This window comes from Saccopteryx bilineata, chromosome 2, assembly GCF_036850765.1.
Source record: "Saccopteryx bilineata isolate mSacBil1 chromosome 2, mSacBil1_pri_phased_curated, whole genome shotgun sequence".
Classification (NCBI taxonomy): domain Eukaryota; kingdom Metazoa; phylum Chordata; class Mammalia; order Chiroptera; family Emballonuridae; genus Saccopteryx; species Saccopteryx bilineata.
In genome coordinates, this window is record NC_089491.1 from 37,067,710 (window position 1) to 37,091,638 (window position 23,929).

General features: G+C 45.3%; 1 protein-coding gene across 5 annotated transcripts in view; it reads left to right on the top strand.

Annotated features, from left to right (window-relative positions):
• The first annotated feature begins 711 nt into the window (after positions 1-711).
• The window catches only part of RNF38 (ring finger protein 38), a 153,474-nt gene continuing 130,256 nt past the window's right edge, over positions 712-23,929 (top strand). For 4 of the 5 annotated variants that reach the window (XM_066256759.1, XM_066256761.1, XM_066256762.1 and 1 more), the window contains exon 1: positions 712-1,056. In XM_066256759.1, coding sequence (XP_066112856.1) covers positions 810-1,056 — 247 coding nt within the window. In that variant the 5' untranslated portion in view covers positions 712-809. The remainder of the gene's footprint in view (positions 1,057-23,929) is intronic. The other variant, XM_066256770.1, reaches the window with a different exon arrangement.

Here is a 23,929-nt window from a genome sequence, read left to right on the forward strand (position 1 = left end):
TCGGAGAAAGGGACCAGGGGCCACAGCTGAGGCAGGCTGGCTTCTGCTTGTAATTCAGGATGGTCTGTAGACGAAGGGAAGGCAGGGCATCTGCACTCGGTTGGGTCTGCCTCAGCTATTCTCTTTGGGTCAACAAGGGACTGATTTAACACTGAGACACAGCCTAAGGGAAGAGAGTTTCTTTCCTAAGTGTCTGAAAGAAAAAAACTTTGAGGAAACAGGCAAAGACGGAGAGGCGACTGTAGCTATGCTGTGGGGACGAAGAGGAGGAGGCCGAGGCGGCACAATCCATGGAACTGGAGGGAGGCCGGCGGGCGGGTGAGCCCGCTAGCAGCAACTACCCGGGCCGAACCCCTGGCAAACTCGCAGCGCGAACGCCGGTGTCGGGTAGCAGCGCAGCGGAGCCCCAAGCGCAGCCAGGCCTGGGTCGCCCGACGCCTGGCCTGGGAGTTCCGAAGCCACAGCCCGGAGGCACTCGAGCTCCGGGAGTGGGGTTCTCCGGGCCGGCAGCCCCCAGGTTCCCCGCCTCCGCGAGCGGCCGCAGCAGAGGATGCCCCACCGCCCCGCCTGCCCCGCCCGGGAGTCACCGCGGAGGAGCACACCGCCCATTGGCGGCGGCTGCGCGGGTCCCCGCCCCCTCCGTGTCCCCGCCCCCTCCGCCGCCGCCGCCGCTTCCCGGCTCCGCCTCCTCCCCCTCCGGGAGCCGCCTCCGTCGCCGCCACCGTCGCTGCTGCCGCCGGCCCGGGCCCAGCCAGCGCCCGCCGCGCCGGAGTCGAGTCGCAGCCGGAGCCGCTGCTCGCGGCCCCGCCATGAGCGGAAGCGCTGCCGCCGCGGTCGCCGCCGCCTCAGCAGCCGCGGCCGCCGCGCACTTCCAGCCTCAGTCGTCGTCTCCCAGGCCGGGCCCCGCGGACCTCGGGCCCCCGCGCCGTCCGCGCCCCCCACTACCGCTACCCCGGTCCGAGCCCGCCGCCGCCGGCCGCCTCAGCCCTCTCGGCCAGGGGCCTCTCCGGGCGGGCGCCCAGGGTGGCGGCGCCTGCGGCCGAGCGCCGGGAGCAGGTACGGGGTCTAGGAGCGGGCCAAGCGGGGAGGGGCGTGGGTTGGTTCCGGGGGGTGGGGGCCCCAAAGGCGTGTGGTCCAGCCGGCCCGCCCCACAGAGTGGGTGGAGCGTGGTCCGGGTCAGCTTTGTCCGACCTCCGAGCCCCTGTGAGCCCTTCGACCCCGTTGCGCCGGAGCGGCTTACAAAGCGTTTTCCCACCGGGTGGGTAGCCCCCACCTCTGTGGTGGCCAAGGCAGGACCTCTCTAGGTCTCTGCTAGGCGGGGGAGGAAACTGAGGCTTCCAGAGGGAAGTGACTTGCCCAAGGTCACATAGCCGCTGAGAGTCGTATCCTGGCTGGGACTCAGGGCCACCCTGGGCCGGCGCGGGGCCCGAGCAGGGGTGGGTGGGAGGAGGAAGAGCCCCCAGCTTCCGAGAACCGGGAGAGATTGCTCCGGGAGGAGGGGGCGCCAGGCCCTGGTCCCAGGCACGCCCACCCGGTGCTTTTTGGGCTGGTTTTGGAGAAAGGCTCTTTCGCGGGTTGGAACGGAGCAGCAGGGGCCGCTTTGGGGTCTTGGTGGTGCCCTAGGGAGTGGCTTTGGGGAGCGGCGGAGGGAGAGACTCCTGGGATGGGTGTGCTCTCGGAGAAGAGGGCTTCTTGAGTGCGTGGGTCAGAGCTTAGGAAACTTCTTATCGCGGGGACGTTTGGTCTCTGCGAGGCCACCTTCCCCACCACTGCACTGACTAAACCAATCCAGCTGGAATTAATAGGAGGGAGGCCTGCCTTCTTTGTGGAGAATCCTGTAAGGTGTCTTTTCCACGGAATGGTCTGAGCTTCGTTCATGCCTCAAACAGAAGTGCATATATAGCCTTAGTAAAGGCATTTCTGCCACAGAAGGCCGAATGAGGCCCCCACTCCCACCCCCGGTGGTCTGAATTGTCAAACTTGTAGGACCCCCAGAGAAAGAACAGCTATCCCAGACCTGCAGGGGGAAGGAAACTGGGAGGATTGGGACAAGTTACTCTTACTGGCGTGTAACGCAGGTCCATGTATTTCATGGAATTCCCATATGGGGAGAGAGTGATAATTGGGTTGTTTTTTTACTGTGGCTGCATCTTGGAAAGGGAAGGAGGAGTGGACTTGGAATTTTGGAGAAGAGGGAGAGAGCGTGCAACGTGTTAATAGGCAATGAAGAGGGTCCTGAGGAGTTAGAAAATAGTTGTAGAATGGGGAAAAAAGACAATATTAAGTCGTGGGGGAAGGGAGATAAAGGGTGGCTGACGGGAGGGAACAGACAATGTCTAGTCTAGAGGGAAGGATTGGGATATTTCAAAGAGGGAATCAAACATGATGAGTTTGAAACGTGTCTGTTAGAGGTGAAGGCTTATAAGACCTTATAAGTAATAGGTACTAGCCTGCAGTCCATTTTTTTGAATAAAGACAGTGTAGTACTTTTATATAAATGTTTTAGCTTTTACACTTCCCACCTCCATTCTCCTGTTCTAGGGCTGCAGGCCTTTAGTAGTGTCTTGCAAGTAAGGCTTGACAAAAGAGGGAAAGGAAGACTAATTAGCAAGTGCATTAATTAGGGCCTTTTGTCCAAGATGAATCCCTGTTTAAGTCAGCTGTTTTCTCGCTGCCCTCCTGCACCTCAACTTTCCAGCTGTGGTGGCTGTTGGCAGGGTGCTTTGGGAAATACTGCCCCGATTAAGACAAGACAAGTGAGACTTTTCTAAAAAACTGTGAGAAGCATGTATTTGGCAGATGTATATAAAAGTGTAAAAATTTATTTGTCAAAGACTTGCTATCAGGGAGATGCAAACTGAAACAACAGTGAGATTCCATTTCACAGCCATCAGATTGGCAAAACTTAAAAGTCTGTGATAACAGTGTTGGTAAGGTTGTGGGAAAATCAACTTTTTATATGACTGGTGGGAGTGTAAATGGATACAACCACCTTGGAGAGTAATATAGTGTAGTCTAGTTAAAGGAAGGCAAACATACCTATTTACCCCAAATGCCCGTTTCATTTCTAGTATATACTTGCGCACCTGTCCAAAAAAGTACAAGAATACTCATTGCAGCTTAAATATCCACCAACAGGGGAACACATAAATTGTTGTTAGATAGTCCCTACACAATTGAATATTGTAGCCCTGTGAAAAATAAACAATAGCCACATGCATTAAAATGGTTGAACTTCACAAACAACATCAGGTGGGGAAGTAAGTAACAGAAGATTGTTAAAGAATGTTTCGTAGCCCTGGCCAGTTGGCTCAGCGGTAGAGCGTCAGCCTAGCGTGCGGAGGACCCGGGTTCGATTCCGGCCAGGGCACATAGGAGAAGCGCCCATTTGCTTCTCCACCCCTCCGCCGCGCCTTCCTCTCTGTCTCTCTCTTCCCCTCCCGCAGCCAAGGCTCCATTGGAGCAAAGATGGCCCGGGCGCTGGGGATGGCTCTGTGGCCTCTGCCCCAGGCGCTAGAGTGGCTCTGGTCGCAACATGGCGACACCCAGGAGGGTCGCAACATGGCGATGCCCAGGATGGGCAGAGCATCGCCCCCTGGTGGGCAGAGCGTCGCCCCTGGTGGGCGTGCCGGGTGGATCCCGGTCGGGCGCATGCGGGAGTCTGTCTGACTGTCTCTCCCTGTTTCCAGCTTCAGAAAAATGCAAAAAAAAAAAAAAAAAAAAGAATGTTTCGTTTACATAAATCTAAAAACATGCAAAATAATATTGTTTGCGGCAGTGTACATATGTAGTAAAAGTATAAAAACATGCATGATAATAACTAACACCACATTCAGAGTAGTGATTATCTCTGAGAAGATGAGGAATGGGATTGGACAGGGTACACAGAGGGCTTTACATCTGTAATATTTTGTTATTAAAATCTATATCAGGTAATTGCAAATTAAGATTTGCTTATCTTGGGTGTAATGCACAAAGATTTTTATTATATCTTTTTAAATATTTTCAGATCTTTGAAGTATTTCTCACATGAAACAATTGTTCTTGTTTATAGAGCACAAGGTTTTTGTCCTATAATAATGAAACTAGCCACAGGCTCCAGCCCTGTACCACATGTTAGGCATGCAGGCAGGTGATTCTCTTACCCGCTTCTGACTTGTAAAGCCAAGTTTTGTGATGGATGACTTTTATTTTGGAGGTGCTGATAGGTGGGGAAGATTTCCCAGTGTTTCTAAACTTTCTGGTGTACCTAGGTCAGCAGTTTGAGCTTTGTCAAAATATAAGTGCTCCAGGGTATTTTGACTTACTAGATTGGGGGAGGATGGACAGGAATCTGATTCTGAAAAAGTTTCAGTAGATTCTGAGGCCCACTAAAGTTTGAGATCCACTACTTTAGGCTCCTTTTGATTCTGGGTTGTACTCCATCTCAGCTTTGCCCCAGCCTGGCTGCCCTCTATTGCTCCTTCTGCGTGACTGGGACTAATTTGGACTCGTGATACTTAGCTCTTTTGTAGGGCATAAAATAATGATAGGGATGGAAGTCATTCAATGTTAAGCTTTTCATAATCCAAGTTGTCTATTCCTGTTATTTTTTTTCCCCCTGAGTCAGAGAGAGGGACAGACAGGGAGAGACAGGAAGGGAGAGAGATGAGAAGCATCAATTCTTTGTTCTGGCTCCTTAGTTGTTCATTGATTGCTTTCTCATATTGCCTTGACTGCGGGGGGGGGGGGCTACAGCAGACCAAGCCAGCAACCTTGGGCTCAAGCCAGGTCTATGATTCCATGCTCAAGCCAGTGACCCTGTGCTCAAGCTGGTGAGCCCAGCTCAGCCAGATGAGCTGGCACTCAAGCTGGTGACCTCAGGGGTTCGAACCTGGGTCCTCTGTGTCCCGATCCGATGCTCTGTCCACTGTGCCACCGCCTGGTCAGGCTGTTCCTCTTATTTTTATGCAGGTAGCTAAGGGGCTCACCACCCACCAGAGCTATTTAGCAGTTTTACAAACTTGAACCACATATGTCACAGTATGTGGTTTTATGTTTAGGATAGAAGCAAAGAAAAGGTCTCGGCCCTGGCCGGTTGGCTCAGTGGTAGAGTGTCGGCCTGGCGTGCGGGAGTCCTGGGTTCGATTTCCGGCCAGGGCACACAGGAGAAGCGCCCATCTGCTTCTCCACCCTTCCCCCTCTCCTTCCTCTCTGTCTCTCTCTTCCCCTCCTGCAGGCGAGGCTCCATTGGAGCAAAGATGGCCCGGGCGCTGGGGATGGCTCCATGGCCTCTGCCTCAGGCGCTAGAGTGGCTCTTGTCACAACAGAGCGACGCTCCGGATGGGCAGAGCATCGCCCTCTGGTGGGCATGCCGGGTGGATCCTGGTCGGGCACATGCGGGAGTCTGTCTGACTGCCTCCCTGTTTCCAGCTTCGGAAAAATGAAAAAAAAACAAAAAACAAAAAACAAAAACAAAGAAAAGGTCTTACAGAGAAGGAAAACTAGCAGATTTGGCAAAAGTAAACCCTGAAAGGTAAAAATGTATGTCGTCATACCTTTCTTTGCAGATGACAGTGATGGTTTGAATTTATGATATGCAGCCAAAGTTCAGCTATTTGAACCTATGGTCAAAGATTAGAGACCTTAAGAAACAACTGATTATTAAGATGGAAGAGTTTCCTTTCTTTGAAATTTGCTAGTTTCCCTTCTCTGCTAGACCCCTTTTGCTCTAGTTCTAATGTATTCAGGAAATAATTTCTTTAACAAATGTGAGGGTTTCTGGTATGGAAATTTGGAAAATGGCTATTTGTCTTTGATGAGGTTCTTTTTTTCTAAAAACCTACTTTGGAGGTGAGTGTTGCCTCAAATACACTTTTGCAGGGTTGCTATGCAGGTTTGTGTAGATTGTGCTCAGCACAAGGGCTCCTGTTTTGGGTGGCATATGGGAGTGGAGATCCATTCTGTGCTCCACTTACCAATATGAACACCTCTTCTTCAAATGTGTCCCCTCACCCTTTTCTAATTCCCATACAGGTTATTTATGACATGGTATGGCCCTGTCACTTTGGAGCTATTGGTCCATCTGTAATAATGGGCTCTGCAACCAGGGCTGGTCAGTGCTGGGTCTGGGGCTCCAAAAGAGTTTTCTCTATGTGAACTTTTCATGAGACAGGACTCACCAACCCTGGCTTTCCATCACCATGCTCAGTTGAACCAAAGAGTCAATTTAATATTGTAAAATTTGTTGTGGGGCTGGAGAAATATGTACAAAATAAACTATTTAGAAAATACCATCATTTATGGATAGAATAAGAGAGAAATCATTAAAAAGACAAAGCATATAGTAAGTGAAAGAAAGTAGCGATGCACCACATTTGCTCTTGCATTCTTTTTTTAAAAAATTAATTAATTTATTTTTACAGTGACAGAGAGAGAGACAGATAGGGACTGAGAGAGATGAGAAGCATCAATCATCAGTTTTTCGTTGCGACACCTTAGTTGTTCATTGATTGCTCTCTCATATGTGCCTTGACCGTGGGCCTTCAGCAGACCGAGTAACCCCTTGCTTGAGGTGAGCCTTGCTCAAACCAGATGAGCCCGTGCTCAAGTTGGCGACCTCGGGTCTCGAACCTGGGTCCTCCGCATCCCAGTCCGACGCTCTATTCACTGCGCCACCGCCTGTCAGGCTTGCTCTTTCATTCTTACAGTGCTCACTTTGAGGGGGAAATCCAATTTTATTTTGCTCTTCCTATTTCCCCTACACTAGCATTTCTGAATTTCTTAAGACCTGAGGCTTTTTAGCCAAATTTAAAAATATTTACCCAGTTATATTTTTCATTAAGTGGTTGTTTATGCTTCCTGCTATCTCACTTTTTCTTGGAGAGGGAGGAGGTGATAGTGCTCAACCAAGGACAAGACTGTACTTCCTCCTTTTGCAAATAATGGCAGTAGGTTTTTGAGAACAGTTGTCATGGAAGAGTGCTGTTCTGCAGGCTCAAGGGAGAAGTACATTTGAAGTGGTTTCTGTTGTCTTTTTTTTTTTTATTTTAAAACGTGATTGAGGGTGATGGATTGAGAGTTATATTGTGCTTTTGCTGCTGTCTTGAAGGAATTCTTTAAAGAAAATATATGTAAATAAAACAAAAAAGGCTTAACAAAAATAGTCTTATGCCCACACAATGAGAGTAAACAGTTCTCACCTGTAGGTCTTACCTAAAGCAGTTTCAGCTTATTCCTGTTCTGTTTAAATAGATATTAGTGCTATTCTAGGGACTGCTTTGAATAGTTAATTGGAGTGATGTTGGGCAGGTGGAGGAGGAGAATGATAGGATTATACTAGGGTTTATCATAGTTCCCTCCAGTCATAATCTGGAAATTATCACTGCCTTGTCTGCTTAAAAAATGTAGAAATAAGGGAGAGATTGTGAGTTTTGAAATATATAGTGACTTGACCCTCTTGAAAGAAAATAAAAGAGGGAAGAAGTGGTGAGAGGAAGAAATACATGGAAGAGAAACTAGCAAGCACATAAGCAGTAGATGTTTTGTATAGTGCTTTGGGGATGTTCCTTGAGTTGAAAGTTACCTGTGTGTATCAATTCTGCTTCAGCACCTTTGATTTCAGTATCTGCAGATGGTGCTCATTGGTCTTCAGTTGGAACTGATTTTATTTTCAAAAGCTAGAGAGTGAGCTGTTTTAAAGACTAGGCTAGAAGTAGTAGGGTAGGCTAAGTAGAAGAAGTATTTATTTCATAAATAGTTGGGACTATTGTAATTAACAAAAAGTATTTTTCATTTGGCTTTCAGCCTATCTTATTTTTAAAATTTTTTTAATAATTTGTCTTTCTATGTAGATTTTTGTTGCCGCTTCAGTAGATATTTGAGCACCTGCTGGATACCAGTAATACCAGTACTAATCCACTGATGCACTGGAATGATGGCCTTCATTGTTAGTGACTTTATTACCTCAGGTCCTTAGAACAGTACAGAGGTATGAAGTTCAGCTTTTGCTTTTTCTCTTTTTTTAATGCTTCCTTCTGCTTCCTGGCCTTCTGAGCTTGGTGGTGGTCTACTACCTATCTGTAAGGACAGTCCCCATCTCCTATTCCCCCCTATGGGAGGGGTACAGAGGCTTTGCAAAGCCTTTTGACTGGGCACTTAGTAAATAAAACCCCAACAATATTGAGGCAGACCTGAGGGTTACCATAGTGGTTCCAGCTCCCCTTCCTTCACTGCTGCCTGTGTTGCCACTATCCTTTACTATGGAGCCTGGAAGGCGCCCTCTTCACCCCCAATCATACAAAGAGGCTTTGTGCTCTAAGGATGTTCTAAAGGCAGGATCACTGTAATTATAATTCCCTAAGCACAACCAAGTAATGGGGGCAGGCAGGGTAAAGATGGTATCCAAGTACTTGTTGGTAGGGAAAAGTCAGGCGGGGATTAAAAATCATCTGGAGACATGGATACCAAGATGGATAATGGAGCGTTGTTGGTAATGCTGACAGGAACATGTTTAAGTGAATACATTTCAGCGTTTTAAATGCTAATACTTGCAAGCTTTAAAAAGCACAAGAGAGTTGGAACTTTTTTCTTTTCTTTTTTAGTCTAAAATTATATAGTTACTTTAAAAGTACATTAGAAGCCTGACCAGGCTGTGGCACAGTGGATAGAGCGTCAGACTGGGATGCGGAGGACCCAGGTTCGAGACCCCGAGGTCACCAGCTTGAGCGTGGGCTCATCTGGCTTGAGCAAAATGCTCACCAGCTTGGACCCAAGGTCCTTGGCTCAAGCAAGGGGTTACTTGGTCTGCTGAAGGCCCGCAGTCAAGGCGTCGCAATGAAAAACTGATGATTGATGCTTCTCATCTCTCTCTGTTCCTGTCTGTCTGTCCCTATCTATCCCTCTCTCTCTGACTCTCTCTCTGTCCCTGTAAAAAATAAAAATAAAAAATAAATAAATAAAATAAAAGTACGTTAGAAGAAGGTATGTAGAAATTTGGGCCTACTTGGCTTTATGATTGTGTTGCCAGCATGATTGATTGCCCAAGAAAGCCACATACATAACTTGCTTTTTATCCAGGAGTACTCTATTACTGTGTTTCCCTGAAAATAAGACCGTGTCTTATTAATTTTTGCTCCTAAACACGTGCTAGATCTTATTTCCAGGGGATGTCTTATTTTTCTATGAACAAGAATTCACATTTATTGTTGAACAACAACAACAAAAAAATCAACATTTATTAATATACTGTAGTCCTGTCATCACAAACATTAGCATAACCAGCCAAACTCTGAATTCCATCAAGAATTTCTTGTGACTCTATTTCCGTGTACAACAATCTACCCTGTTTCCCTGAAAATAAGACAGTGTCTTATATTAAATTTTGCTCCTAAAGATGCGCTAGGTCTTATTTTCAGAGGAGGCCTTATATTTCTAAGCTTGAAAAAAATTATACTAGGTCTTATTTTCAGGGAAACAGGGTAATTTGCATGTTTGTGTTTATGTGTGTTTTAAGTTTCTAAAAGTAAGGACTGACTGACATATTTGGGAAGCTGATTTTCCCCTACAGCCACCAGGAGAAAAAATTAATCTGAGGATATAAACTCCTGTATCAGTCATCCTATGTACTTCCAAGCTCTGTTGGAATTCTTTTAGTGAACACTTACCAAAAAATATTTTAAGCCTGACCTGTTGTAATAGCACTTACAGCTGTGGTGAGGTGAAGCAGCCAGGTAGAGAGTGTGCACTCTATGTAAGCCTACAGCTACTGTGAGCTGGTCTTTCCTCTGTTACTTGTTGGAATCAGGTCAGGAGTTGAACCTTTATTTTTACTGTGTAGCATGATATTGAGGAATCGACCCTTTTTATTGACAAAATTATATATATTTAAAGTGATGATTTGATATATGTATACATTGTGAAATAGTATTAATACATCCATCAGCTCACACAGTTAACCTTTTTTTGGTGAGACAGCTTAAAATCTATTCTCTTACAGCAAATTTCAAGTATGCATGACAGTATTATTAACTGCAGTCATCTTTGAAGACTTGTGCCCTGTGATCAACATTTCCTCCTTTTCCCCATTCCGCAGCTCCTAGTAATCACCATTCTACTCTGTTTCTATGAGTTTTACTTTCTAAATTAAAAAGAAGAAAAGTTTTATTTTTAGATTCCACATATAAATGAGATCATATGGTATTTGTCTTTCTCTGGCTTTCCTACTTTAGTATTATGTTTTCCAATTTCATCCATGTTAAAAATGGCAGGATTTTCTTATTTCTCATGGCTGAATAATATTTCATTGTAGGTATATACCACATCTTGTTTATCCGTTCATCTGTCAGACACTTAGGTTGTTTCCCTGTCTTAGCTATTATAAATAATCCTACTGGGGCCTAACCAGGCAGTGGCACAGTGAGTGTCGGACTGGGATGCAGAGGACCCAGGTCCGAGACCCCAAGGTTGCCAGCTTGAGCGCAGGCTCATCAGGTTTGAGCAAAAAGCCCACCAGCTTGAACCCAGGGTTGCTGGCTCCAGCAAGAGGTTACTCGGTCTGCTGAAGGCCCGCGGTCAAGGCACATATGAGGAAGCAATCAATGAACAACTAAGGTGTTGCAACACGCAATGAAAAACTAATGATTGATGCTTCTCATCTCTCTCCATTCCTGTCTGTCTATCCCTCTTTCCCTCTCTCTGACTCACTCTGTCTCTGTAAAAACAAACAAACAAAAACACACACACACACACACACAAATAATCCTACTGGGAATGCAGATAGTTTAATTTAAGACTACTGGATATTTCATTATTACAAAGATATTGCCCTAGTAATCCTTTGAAAAGGCTATCAGTTTGATAGCTAAATTTTATGAGGTTGAAAGAATCAGTTTTAAAAATTGATGTGGCCAGTTTTTATTCTTTTTCATCTATTATAACAGGTTGACCTAATCAGGAATATATTATATGAAAAAATATATATACAAGGATCCCTACCCACCCACTCTTACTGTTTTAGGCAAGTATATTGATCAGCAGTGACTTATATTTTAGTTTAATAATAAACTGTTATTTGGCTACTTTATTTGCTTCATTTATAATTGTATTTTCTTTGAGGATTAATCTCTGACTTTACTTCACTGCTCTCTGGTGGCAACTAAATGATAAAACATTTATTGAGTGCCTACTTACTATGTACCATGCACAGTGAGGATTTCAGATATGATTCACATGGGCAATAGTTCAGTGATAGATTCTGACAGTGTGGTAACAGAACAAATGTATTTTGGGGTCTGCTAACCTTTCATAAGAGGACAGAGAATGTCACAATTGCATTAATGGTAGTAAGATGATTTAACCTTGATAATTAATATTGCTAAAGCACAGATCTCATCAGATCAAAAATAAGTGGCTGCCATTTAAGTAAAAGAAACATTCTTTGGTCTGGCATTCAAGGCCCACACAATTGTGTCTTTATTCCAATCTCTACTATTCTTCCTCATGAATATTATTCTCCAGGGAAATAGAAATGTCCTCTTGTCCAAATGTGTATCACTTTTTCACCTCTGTTCCTTTGTTTGTTACTTAAGCTTGGAATGCCTATCTGCAGTTTTTCCAAATCCTACTTATTTTTTAATGTTGATAATATCGGTCACTTATTGTGTGCTTACTGTGTGCAGGGTTCTAAATGCTGTTCCTGGTTTAATTTATGTAATTTTCACCACAATATTCTAAGGTTGATGCTGTGATTATCCTTATCGTGCAGATGAAGAAACAAGCAGAGGTTAAGTAACTTGCTAGAGATGATGCAGCTATTAAGAGTATTATCTGGGATATGAACCTAAGCTGTCTTGTTCTGGAATCTGTGTTTTTGCCTCATGCTTTACTGTATCTCACTTTTGGTAATCTAAGCAAAGTTAGCAGTTAATTTTGGTAACAAAAGATGGAATATAAAAAGTGATCACTGTTTTAGCCACTGAAGAGAATTTTCAGTCTTTATTTTATCTTTGCTCCTCTTCAGAAATATGTTCCTTTTTTTAAGTTTTGAATTATTGTGTTAAGATTACTTAATTGATTTTTTAAAAAGCCATTCATTACTTATTTCACAGAGAGAGTAGGAGTACCTATATTGAAGTGGGTTCACTTTAGATCAGGTATATTTAAATTCCTTCTTAGAAAATCTCACATGTTTTGTGATTCTGAACATTAGGGTCTTATCAGGGTTTGTTTGGGCACTTACGCAGATATAGAACTTCTCAAGGAAAACTTTGACCCTACTCAGAGGAACTTCTGAATCCCACCTTTTTGTGGCTATGGATACCTCTCCCCACCCACTCAGATCAGGACAAGAATGGATGTTAACCTTCTTTTTAGCCTTAGTTTCCATAGTAAACTGATTTATCACAAGCTAAAGCAAACTATACCCCTTTATTCATTTTTTTATCCTTTTATTCAGTAGCATAGAATATGAACATTTCAAGGCTTTAGTTGGAGAGCTTGGTGTTAGGTTGAAGTTGTCTGAGACAGTGGGTTATTTGAGGAAAATAATGTAGCATAGTGGAATGCTTGTTGAAAATTCTCTATGTTTAGGTGGCCTAAAGTTGGAATCATGAGATTGAGTAAATTTTCTTATAGTTATAAATGGCGTTTCTAATATTATTTTATCTATACTGTCTATAAAACATTATTTATAGACTTTTGGAACATAGCCTGTTTTTTATTTGAGTCTGCCAATTCAGTCTTTTTCTCCTACTTTTGCTTATGGATACTAGAAAGGAAAAAGGAATTCTCTGTCTTTCAAATTACTAAATATTGAATTAATTCATAGGAGGGAGATATTCTTTTTATTCAGGCAGGATAAAAACTGATTAATTTAGATAATTGAGGAATTTCCACCTATTTACTTGTTTAAGAGCCTTAGCCTTAGACCATATCTAGAATTATAATATGTTTGGAGCTCAAATGGAAGACATTATTGTTGACTTTCTTTGCTTTATATCAAGAATATGAGTCATGAACTCTTGCAATTTAATTATTTAATGTTTCTATTAAAAGTATGTACATACTGTTGAAAACAGGAATTATTACTATTTCATGATATTTTTGAGCTTTAACTTTAAATAAAAGCTACCATCGTGTGCTTAAAAGAATTAACCCAGAATACCAACAAAGGCAACAAATCAAAAGATTTGCATTATTAAAATTAATTTGTGTGCAGTTCATGAAGGAAATTTCTATGTTGAGATCAAAGCTAAAGTCAGAATTTGACTCCAAAATTTAGATAATATTGTACATACTGTGAGTCTAACTTTATGGTAGAACAAAATCTTTTAAAAAATGAACTGTCTCAATTGACATGTGATTTTATTTTATTATTACTATTTTTTTATTAGGTGAGAGGAGGGGAGATAGTGAGGCAGACTCTCTCATGCGCCCCACCTGTGATCCATCAGGCAATTCTGGGGCCGATGTTCGATGCTTGAATCAACGAGCTATCCTCAGTGTCCAGAGACACGCTTGGCTGCAATAAGGGAAGAGGGAGAGAAGGGGCAGAGGGAGGGGAGAGAAGCAAGTGATTGCTTCTTCTGGGTGCTCTTACTGGGAATCGAACCCGGGACGTCCATATACCTGCTGACGTTCTATCCACTGAGCCACTGGCCAGGGCTGACAAATGATTTTAACATAAACAATTAATTCTATGAGGTGGGGATAGAAATTAATTGAGTTTTACCATGCCAAAATCTTTTTGTAGTGCATTTGAGATGCAAACATGTTTTCTTTCAAAATAAAATTGTTTGATAGAATAGGTATATTATTTTTCATGATGCTGTGTTAGGGCCCAAATTTAAGGCTTGATTAAAATACTCTTTGTTTCTGTGGAAGAAAAGTTATCAAATTGAAAAGGGAGCTTTAGAAATTTTGATTCCAATATTGCTTTAAGAAGGGAGAGGCAAGTCAAATCGAGTATGGGCCCCACAGACTTAACCTGCCTACTTCTGGGTCAAGAAAGCTTGGAAAGAGGGGGCTGTGTTGCATTGGGGTGGAGCATAAGCCTGGTAGGAACTGGAAGTGCCTTAAAAAGCAGATATTTGATGGAGTCAGGATGTATTGAGTGGTGAAACTATCATTCTCAGGCACAATTGTGTATGTTGTTCCCATGGTAGAATTTCCTGGGAAAGTCAACATGTTTGCAGTTGACTCAGGACAGACCTGAGACTGAGTGGAGGAAAATGAGAGAAGAGCTACAGAGAGAGGCTGAGGCAGGTGCTGGTTTTGAAAGAAAAGTGATGAGCCTTTGGGGAAGGGAGCAGTAAGTTAAAAGTAGAATTCTTGGTAGTGTTTTCACCTCCTCACAAGCTACGTGGACGCAGCTGCTGCAGCATGGAAGTGGAGGGTAATACACTTATAGGTATTGGTAAAGGTATTCTTGAACAGAAAAGGTATATCTCCATCGTTTGTTTTAAAATGATGGTCACTGCCAGAGGAAAAGGGGACTGGCGGGGGTGGGGGGTGGGGGGTGAAAGAGGGCAGCTACGGTCCTGCGGTGGCTGTGATGGTGTCAGTGGTGGCAGAAAGAGACTTGGCTTTGGGTGGTAAGCACATGATGCGATATGCAAGTTGTACACTTGAGACTAATGTCACCCCAGTAAATTCAATTAAAAAATAAAATTTTGGGTACCCACTACAATATTAGAGATACAAAGGTTAGCTAGTTGTATATAACTTTATTATACCTGGAGTTAAAATGGAAATTTACTTATGTATTTTATTTTATTTTTTTATTTTTTGTATTTTTCTGAAGCTGGAAACGGGGAGAGACAGCCAGACAGACTCCCGCATGCGCCCAACCCGGATCCACCCGGCACGCCCACCAGGGGGCGACGCTCTGCCCACCAGGAGGCAATGCTCTGTTGCTACCAGAGCCACTCCAGCGCCTGGGGCAGAGGCCAAGGAGCCATCCCCAGTGCCCGGGCCATCTCTGCTCCAATGGAGCCTCGCTGCGGGAGGGGAAGAGAGAGACAGAGAGGAAGGAGAGGGGGAAGGGTGAAGCAGATGAGCACTTCTCCTGTGTGCCCTGGCTGGGAATCGAACCCGGGACTTCTGCACGCCAGGCCGACGCTCTACCAATGAGCCAACCGGCCAGGGATTACTTATGTATTTTAAAAGGAAAATGAGAACTTACAATATTGACATCTAAGAGCAATAAAATTCCAGGGTGGTTTAATGGTAGATATGTGCTTTCTGTCACGCACAAAAGACCACACTGGTAACATGCTCTGCCTAACTAGGGCAAGCAGTGCTGATGTTTTTTCCGCACAGGAGAAATAGATTCAAATTCAAAGAGATTAGAAACCACTGGTCTTTCTGCTGGCCTCCTCCCTCCCCTACCCCAGAAACCACTCATAGATACAGTGTGTGAATGGGTGCTGGTAATATGGATTGAGGTTAGGTTTATGGCTCAAAATTCGACCGGCCCTGCTCACACTTTAATTTACTTATGCATCATCCGGGGATCTTGTTAAAATGCAGATTTCTAGCTGGGGCAATGCACTGGTGTTGGAGTAGTGGCTCTCATAAAGGTCAGGTCTTAAGGTCTGGTTAAAAGGAAGATTACTGGGCTTCACTTCCTGAGCCTTTGATTCACCTTTCTAGGGTGGGGCTTGATACTTGTATTTTAAACAAATTCCTAGGTGATGCTAATACAGCTGGGGGAGGGCATATTTTGAGAGCTACTGACATACAGTATAAATAACCCTGAGGAGCATCAACCATCTTGGCTTCTTGAGCATTGTTTTATAACTGAACTGAAAATGGTGAAAAAGGTTTGCAGAAAGTAATAGAGTAATGCTTGTTGGGCAGATAAAATATATTATGATCACTTTGTTAAAGATGGCGCTGCCCACATGGAAGCCTGTGGCCCAGGTGATATTAATGTGTGTTGGGGGCGGGCTGTGGGCAGGCAGGATCCTTGTAGCCTGGGGCTTGGTTTTAGGACTAAGCCTTTCACCTTTTTTTTTTTCTTTTCTTTTTTACAGAGACAGAGAGAGAGAGAGTCAGAGAGAGGGATAGACAGGGACAGACAGACAGGAACGGAGAGATGAGAAGCATCTATCATTAGTTTTTCTTTGCGCATTGCAACACCTTAGTTGTTCATTGATTGCTTTCTCATACGTGCCTTGACCGCGGGCCTTCAGCAGACTGAGTAACCCCTTGCTCAAGCCAGCAACCTTGGGCTCAAGCTGGTGAGCTTTTGCTCAAACCAGATGAGCCCTCGGTTAAGCTGGCGACCTTGCGGTCTCGAACCTGGGTCTTTCACATCCCAGTCCAATGCTCTATCCACTGCGCCACCGCCCAGTCAGGCCTTTCCCACCCTCTTTGATGTGGGGTGGTACAATCCCATCATGCCTCAGATAAGTGACTTTTTTATTAGAGACTTCCCTGTTTTGTATATTGGATTAAAGGTTTTGATTTCTACACTTTAATCTTTTTATTTTATTTTATTTTTTTTATTCATTTTAGAGAGGAGAGAGAGAGAGAAAGGGGGGAGGAGCAGGAAGCATCAACTCCCATATGTGCCTTGACCAGACAAGTGCAGGTTTCGAACCGGTGACCTCAGCATTCCAGGTCGACGCTTTATGATTTCTACACTTTAAAATGGGGGCAGACCCTGGCTGGTTGGCTCAGCGGTAGAGCGTCGGCCTGGCGTGCGGGGGACCTGGGTTCGATTCCCGGCCAGGGCACATAGGAGAAGCGCCCATTTGCTTCTCCACCCTCCACCCCCCCCCTCCTTCCTCTCTGTCTCTCTCTTCCCCTCCCGCAGCCAAGGCTCCATTGGAGCAAAGATGGCTTGGGCGCTGGGGATGGCTCCTTGGCCTCTGCCCCAGGCGCTAGAGTGGCTCTGGTCGCGGCAGAGCAACCCCCGGAGGGACAGAGCATCGCCCCCTGGTGGGCAGAGCACCCCACCCCCCCCCGTGGGCATGCCGGGTGGATCCCGGTCGGGCGCATGCGGGAGTCTGTCTGACTGTCTCTCCCCGTTTCCAGCTTCAAGAAAAAAAATAAATAAAATAAAACGGGGGCAGAGGCCCTGGCCGGTTGGCTCAGTGGTAGAGCATCGGCCTGGCGTGCGGGAGTCCCGGGTTCGATTCCCAGCCAGGGCACACAGGAGAAGCGCCCATTTGCTTCTCCACGCCTCCCCCTCTCCTTCCTCTCTGTCTCTCTCTTTCCCTCTCGCAGCCAAGGCTCCATTGGAGCAAAGTTGGCCCGGGCGCTGAGGATGGCTCTGTGGCTTCTGCTTCAGGTGCTAGAATGGCTCTGGTCACAGCAGAGTGACACTCCAGATGGGCAGAGCATTGCTCCCTGGTGAGCATGCCGGGTGGATCCTGATTGGGTGCATACGGGAGTCTGCCGGACTGCCTCCCCGTTTCTGGCTTCAGAAAAATAAATAAATAAATAAATGAATGAATGAATGAATGAATAAATGGGGGCAGAACAGGAGCTTGCTCTCTTGGTTCCTGAGATTATCATTAGAGGAGAGAGCAGAGAGGGGAGCAGAGAAAGGCCACGTGGAGAAAGCCAGGAGAAGCAGCCAAGATGGCGGAGTGTTGAAGGAGAAGCCAGTTTGTGCAGGGAGAAAGAAGGAGATAGGAAACAGAGGTGAATTAGTCTAGTGAGCTAGAAACCTTTGATTCTAGGATACTCGGATAAGTCAGTAGCTTTGTGAGCGCTGAATGTGAGTGGGTTTTGGAGCCCAGTGTGTGTTTTTCCTTGCCTGCTGGGTGCAGGCTAGGATTAAAGATGATGGCCCACCAGTTTTTAGCTCCGTTGTTTCTTTACCGACTGTCAGAATCCAATGCGGACCTGCATGGGCCAGACGGCTGTGATGGTGGCCTTGGATACTGGCTTTACAATGCTGTTCCCGTTAAGCAAATAATAAATACCCCAGGAAAGCAATGTGTGTTTTACTGTGGTGAGTATGTGTCTCTGTCTAGAAGGAAATCAATAAACCCCACCAAAATAACAAAGATGATTGCTTCTGGAGAAAGATCCAGGATTATGGTGAACGAGATTTTAGTTTTCTATGTAAAGTTTTAATTTTTATTATTTTTAAATATATGGAGTGCTTCATGAGTTTGTCATTCTATGTTGTATCATTACAAGTGAGCACTAAGGTTTTAATTTTTAATGAAAAGATTGTACTTGTATTCATGTAATTAACTTTATAAAAGGGTAAAAGAAATCTTTGCCAGATATCCTTCACATACTTTTCCAGATCTATCCTCCACCCATTTCTACCTGGTTTTCTGCCCCAGGGAAAATGCTCCCAGGTCCTCTTCTTGTTGTGTTCAGTCTTAAGAGGAGATTTAAGAGGAGAAGAATTAGGTTAAAATAGTTATTTCCTCTCAGGGGAGTTTATAATCTATTACCTGGGTTCTGATATCTCTGTCTCCTGTTTTATTGGGGAGCCAGAGTGATTGTTCAGCTATTGCTAGTCCCAGTTTCTCTTCCATCCCCTGAGGTAGCTGTAGACCAGGGGTCCCCAAACTTTTTACACAGGGGGCCAGTTCACTGTCCCTCAGACTGTTGGAGGACCGGACTATAAAAAAAAACTATGAACAAATCCCTATGCACACTGCACATAACTTATTTTAAAGTAAAAAAACAAAACGGGAACAAATACAATATTTAAAATAAAGAACAAGTAAATTTAAATCAATAGACTGACCAGTATTTCAATGGGAACTATGCTCCTCTCACTGACCACCAATGAAAGAGGTGCCCCTTCCGGAAGTGTGGCGGGGCCGGATAAATGGCCTCAGGGGGCCACATGCGGCCCGCGGGCAGTAGTTTGGGGACCCCTGCTGTAGACCTCACCTCTCAACTTTAGGTTTTTGTTTTTAAGATTTTTATTAATTGATTTTAGAGAGAGGGGAGAGAGAGAGAAAGGCCAGATGGGTAGGGTGGGGGAAGGAGCAGGAAGCTTCTCACATGTGCCTTGACCAGGCAAGCCCGGTTTCAAACCTGCAACCTCGGCATTCCAGGTCAGTACTTTATCTGCTGCACCACCACAGGTCAAGCAGTAATTATTTCTTTTTTTTTTTTTTTGTATTTTTCTGAAGTTGGAAACGGGGAGGCAGTCAGACAGACTACCGCATGCGCCCGACTGGGATCCACCTGGCATGCCCACCAGGGGGCGATGCTCTGCCCAGCTGGGGTGTTGCTCTGTTGCAACCAGAGCCATTCTAGCACCTGAGGCAGAGGCCACAGAGCCATCCTCAGCGCCTGGGCCATCTTTGCTCCAATGGAGCCTTGGCTGTGGGAGGGGAAGAGAGAGAGAGGAAGGAGAGGGAGAGGGGTGGAGAAGCAGAAGGGTGCTTCTCCTGTGTGCCCTGGCCGGGAATTGAACCCGGGACTCCCGCACGCTAGGCTGACACTCTACCACTGAGCCAACCGGCCAGGGCCCTAATTATTTCTTTTATAAATAACCCTCCTTCAGATTATACTAATCGTAGTTTGCCATCTCTTTATTATTGGGACCCTGGCAGATGGACTCTCTTTCTTATTCCTCTCTGTTATAGTCCTGGAGGTAGTGACAGTAATATTTTGGTATATTGTATCCTTTTAGACATTTTCTCTATATAGAGTGGCTCTCAAATAAATGTATTTATTGATATTTAACAGACAGGGGCTCATATTGTACTTCCTATTCTGTAATTTTATTTTGGTCATTCTATAATTATGATTATCTTACTACATCACTATAAAATCTACCTTATTCTTAATATCTGTGCAGTATTCCATTGTATTTTATATGGACTTACTACAGTTTAACCAGTTCCTTACAAATATTGATTGACTTACAACCTATGCAACTTACGATCATTCAACTTTATGACCACAATCACTAGCCACGACTGCTCCGCGTCTGGCAGCGCAAGCGTAGCCCAGCTGGGCATATGACAGTGTGGACCAGCTTCCGGCAGCACTACCATCTCTGCGTGCACCATTTCAACTGTTATCCCAGACTCGGTACAGCAATTTGTGTTTTGTGTCTTGGATATTTTTTATCAAACCCTTCCCAAGATGTCTACCAAGAGGAAATTGTCTTTGCAAATACTAAACCAGTTGTACTGGTAATGCAGTGTTTTACTTAAACTGGATAATGTAAAAATAAGAAAATGGTGTAGAGATGATACAAATGGCATAAAATGAACAAAGAAAATTATGATATATAACAATGAAAGAAAATTATGACTTAAAGATTTTTTTTTTGGTATTTTTCTGAAGCTGGAAATGGGGAGAGACAGACAGACTCCTGCATGCGCCCGACCAGGATCCACCCGGCACGCCCACCAGGGGGCGACGCTCTGCCCACCACAGGGCGATGCTCTGCCCCTCTGGGGTGTCGCTCTGTTGCGACCAGAGCCACTCTAGTGCCTGGGGCAGAGGCCAAGGAGCCATCCCCAGCGCCCGGGCCATCTTCGCTCCAGTGGAGCCTCAGCTGCGGGAGGGGAAGAGAGAGACAGAGAGGAAGGAGAGGGGGAAGGTTGGAGAAGCAGATGGGTGCTTCTCCTGTGTGCCCTGGCTGGGAATCGAACCCGGGACTTCTGCACACCAGGCCGACGCTCTACCACTGAGCCAACCGGCCAGGCCAACTTAAAGATTTTTATAACATCATTTCACAGTACTGTACATATAGCCTACTCAACTTATGATCACATCATGTTATGACCGGTCTGTCGGAACCAATCATGGTCGTAAGTCGAGCACTAACTGTATATATTTAAAATAGCATTTTAAATTATATACTGAATTTTAATTAGTACTTAGATCTGTTTCTATACTCATTTCTGTTCTGTTGATCTATTTTAACATCTACATTGTATGTTTTATTTTTTGTAGTTTTACAAAGATAAATGTATGGTAGGACAAACCCTTGTAGTTTTTCTTATTTATTTCTTTTTTTGTTTTTTGTATTTTTTTTTTTCTGAAGCTGGAAACGGGGAGAGACAGTCAGATAGACTCCCGCATGCGCCCAACCAGGATCCACCTGGCACGCCCACCAGGGGGCGATGCTCTGCCGCGAGCGACCAGAGCCACTCTAGCGCCTGGGGCAGAGGCCAAGGAGCCATCCCCAGCGCCCGGGCCATCTTTGCTCCAATGGAGCCCTGGCTGCGGGAGGGGAAGAGAGAGACAGAGAGGAAGGGGGGGGGTTGGAGAAGCACATGGGCGCTTCTCCTGTGTGCCCTGGCCGGGAATCGAACCCAGGTCCCCCGCACTCCAGGCCGACGCTCTACCACTGAGCCAACCGGCCAGGGCCTCTTATTTATTTCTTAAATAAAAAGACTTCGCTCCCTGGCCGGTTGGCTCAGCGGTAGGGCATCGGCCTGGCGTGCAGGAGTCCCAGGTTTGATTCCCGGCCAGGGCACACAGGAGAAGCGCCCATGTGCTTCTCCACCCCTCCCCCTCTCCTTCCTCTCAGTCTCTCTCTTCCCCTCCCACAGCCAGGGATCCATTGGAGCAAAGGTGGCCTGGGCGCTGGGGGTGGCTCTATGGCCTCTGCCTCAGGCTCTAGAATGGCTCTGGTTGCAACAGAGCAACGCTCCAGATAAGCAGAGTATCGTCCCCTGGTGGGCGTGCCGGGTGGATCCCGGTCAGGCGCATGCGAGAGTGTGTCTGACTGCCTCCCCGTTTCCAACTTCAGAAAATAACAAAAAAAAAAAAAGAAAAAAAAAGACTTCACTTTTATTATTTTCTTTTTGTTTCCTTCTAGATAAATTTAAAAAGTTTTTCTCAGGATTACCAAAAAATCCCACTGATGCACTGTTTGGACATGTATTAAATTTATTAAAATGATTTTTTCACACTGAATTTTCATGTATCAGCACGATACCTTTCTATTTAACTTTTTTTTTTTTTACAGAGGCAGAGATAGACAGGGACAGACAGGAACGGAGAGAGATGAGAAGCATCAATCATCAGTTTCTCGTTGCGCATTGCGACTTCTTAGTTGTTCATTGATTGCTTTCTCACATGTGCCTTGACCGAGGGCCTTCAGCAGACCAAGTAACCCCCTGCTGGAGCCAGCGACCTTGGGTCTAAGCTGGTGAGCTCTTTGCTCAAGCCAGATGAGCCCGTGCTCAAGCTGGCGACCTCGGGGTCTCGAACCTGGGTCCTTCCGCATCCCAGTCCGATGCTCTATCCACTGTGCCACCACCTGGTCAGGCTTTTTTTTTTCTTAAGTGTGAAGTGGGGAGGCAGAGAGATAGACTCCTGCATGTGACCCGACCAGGATCCACTTGGCAAGCTCCCATTTGTGATGCTCTGCCCACGTGGGACTGTTGTTCCCTTGCTTGGCAACCAAGCCATTCTAGCGCCTGAGGCAGGCCATGGAGCCATCCTCAGCACCCAGGGCCAACTTACTCCAACTGAGCCATGGATGCAGGAGGGGTAGAGAAGGGAGGAGGGGGTGGAGTGGAGAAGCAGATAGTCTCTTCTCTTCTGTGCCCTGACCAGAAATTGAATCTGGGATGGATGCTCTACCTCTGAGCCAGCTGGCCAGGGCCTTATTTAACTTCTTATGCACCATAGTATTTACTTTTGTGGTTTAATTGATGTTTGTCAATTTGATAGTGTTTTATATTCCTCTTGCTTTTTACAATGGAGTTTTCTTTTTATCATATTTTATAAGTTTTGCCAATGTTAGAAAAAGCTGTTGATTTTTAAATGTTTTTATTTTATCATTATTATTATTATTTTTTTGTATTTTTCTGAAGCTGGAAACGGGGAGCGACAGTCAGACAGACTCCTGCATGCGCCCGACCCGGATCCACCTGGCATGCCCACTAGGGGCCGACGCTCTGCCCACCAGGGGGCGATGCTCTGCCCCTCCGGGGCATTGCTCTGTTGCGACCAGAGCCACTCTAGCGCCTGGGGCAGAGGCCAAGGAGCCATCCCCAGTGCCCGGGCCATCTTTGCTCTAGTGGAGCCTCGCTGCGGGAGGGGAAGAGAGACAGAGAGGAAGGAGAGGGGGAGGGGTGAAGCAGATGAGCACTTCTCCTGTGTGCCCTGGCTGGGAATCGAACCCGGGACTTCTGCACGCCAGGCCGACGCTCTAGCACTGAGCCAACCGGCCAGGGCGTATTTTTTTGATTAAACAGAGAGAGAGGAACGGAATATACATCAGTTCCTGTATGTTCCCTGACTGTGGATCGAACTGGCAACTTCTGTGCTTCAGGACAATGCTCTAACCAACCGAGCTATCTGGCTAGGGCAAAAAAGCTGTTGATTTTTATATATTTATTTACAAACTTACCTATTTTGTGAGCTTTGCCATTTTAGTAATTATTCCTAGATTTTTTGTGGGTGTTCCAATTGGACCACTATTGGCAAATTTTGCTAATGTAAGCTCCTTTTCAGTGTTTATTTTTATTTATTTATTTATTTATTTTTATTTCATCTGCTAGAAAATAACATTAAGAAAAATGTCATACATTCAACGTATGTCTAATGAAGCTGCCTCAGGTGTGCTAAACTGTCCTTTGTGGGGGTTGACTGTGGGTCTGAAATCTAACAAGTTAAAGAAGTATTTATTAAGCATTTTCTTAGAATAAGTTTGTCAAATTCAAATGCCTTTCAATATGGTTACATACCCTTAGAGATTATTTCTTTTGACTTTTTTTTTTTTTTTTTTTTTTTACAGAGAGAGTCAGAGAGAGGGATAGACAGACAGGAAGGGAGAGATGAGAAGCATCAATCATTAGTTTTCCGTTGAGTGTTGCAATACCTTAGTTGTTCATTGATTGCTTTCTCACATGTGCCTTGACCACGGGCCCTCAGCAGACCGAGTAACCCCTTGCTGGAGCCAGCGACCTTGGGTTTAAGCTGGTGGGCTTTTTGCTCAAGCCAGATGAGCCCGCGCTCAAGCTGGCAACCTCAGGGTCTCGAACCTGGG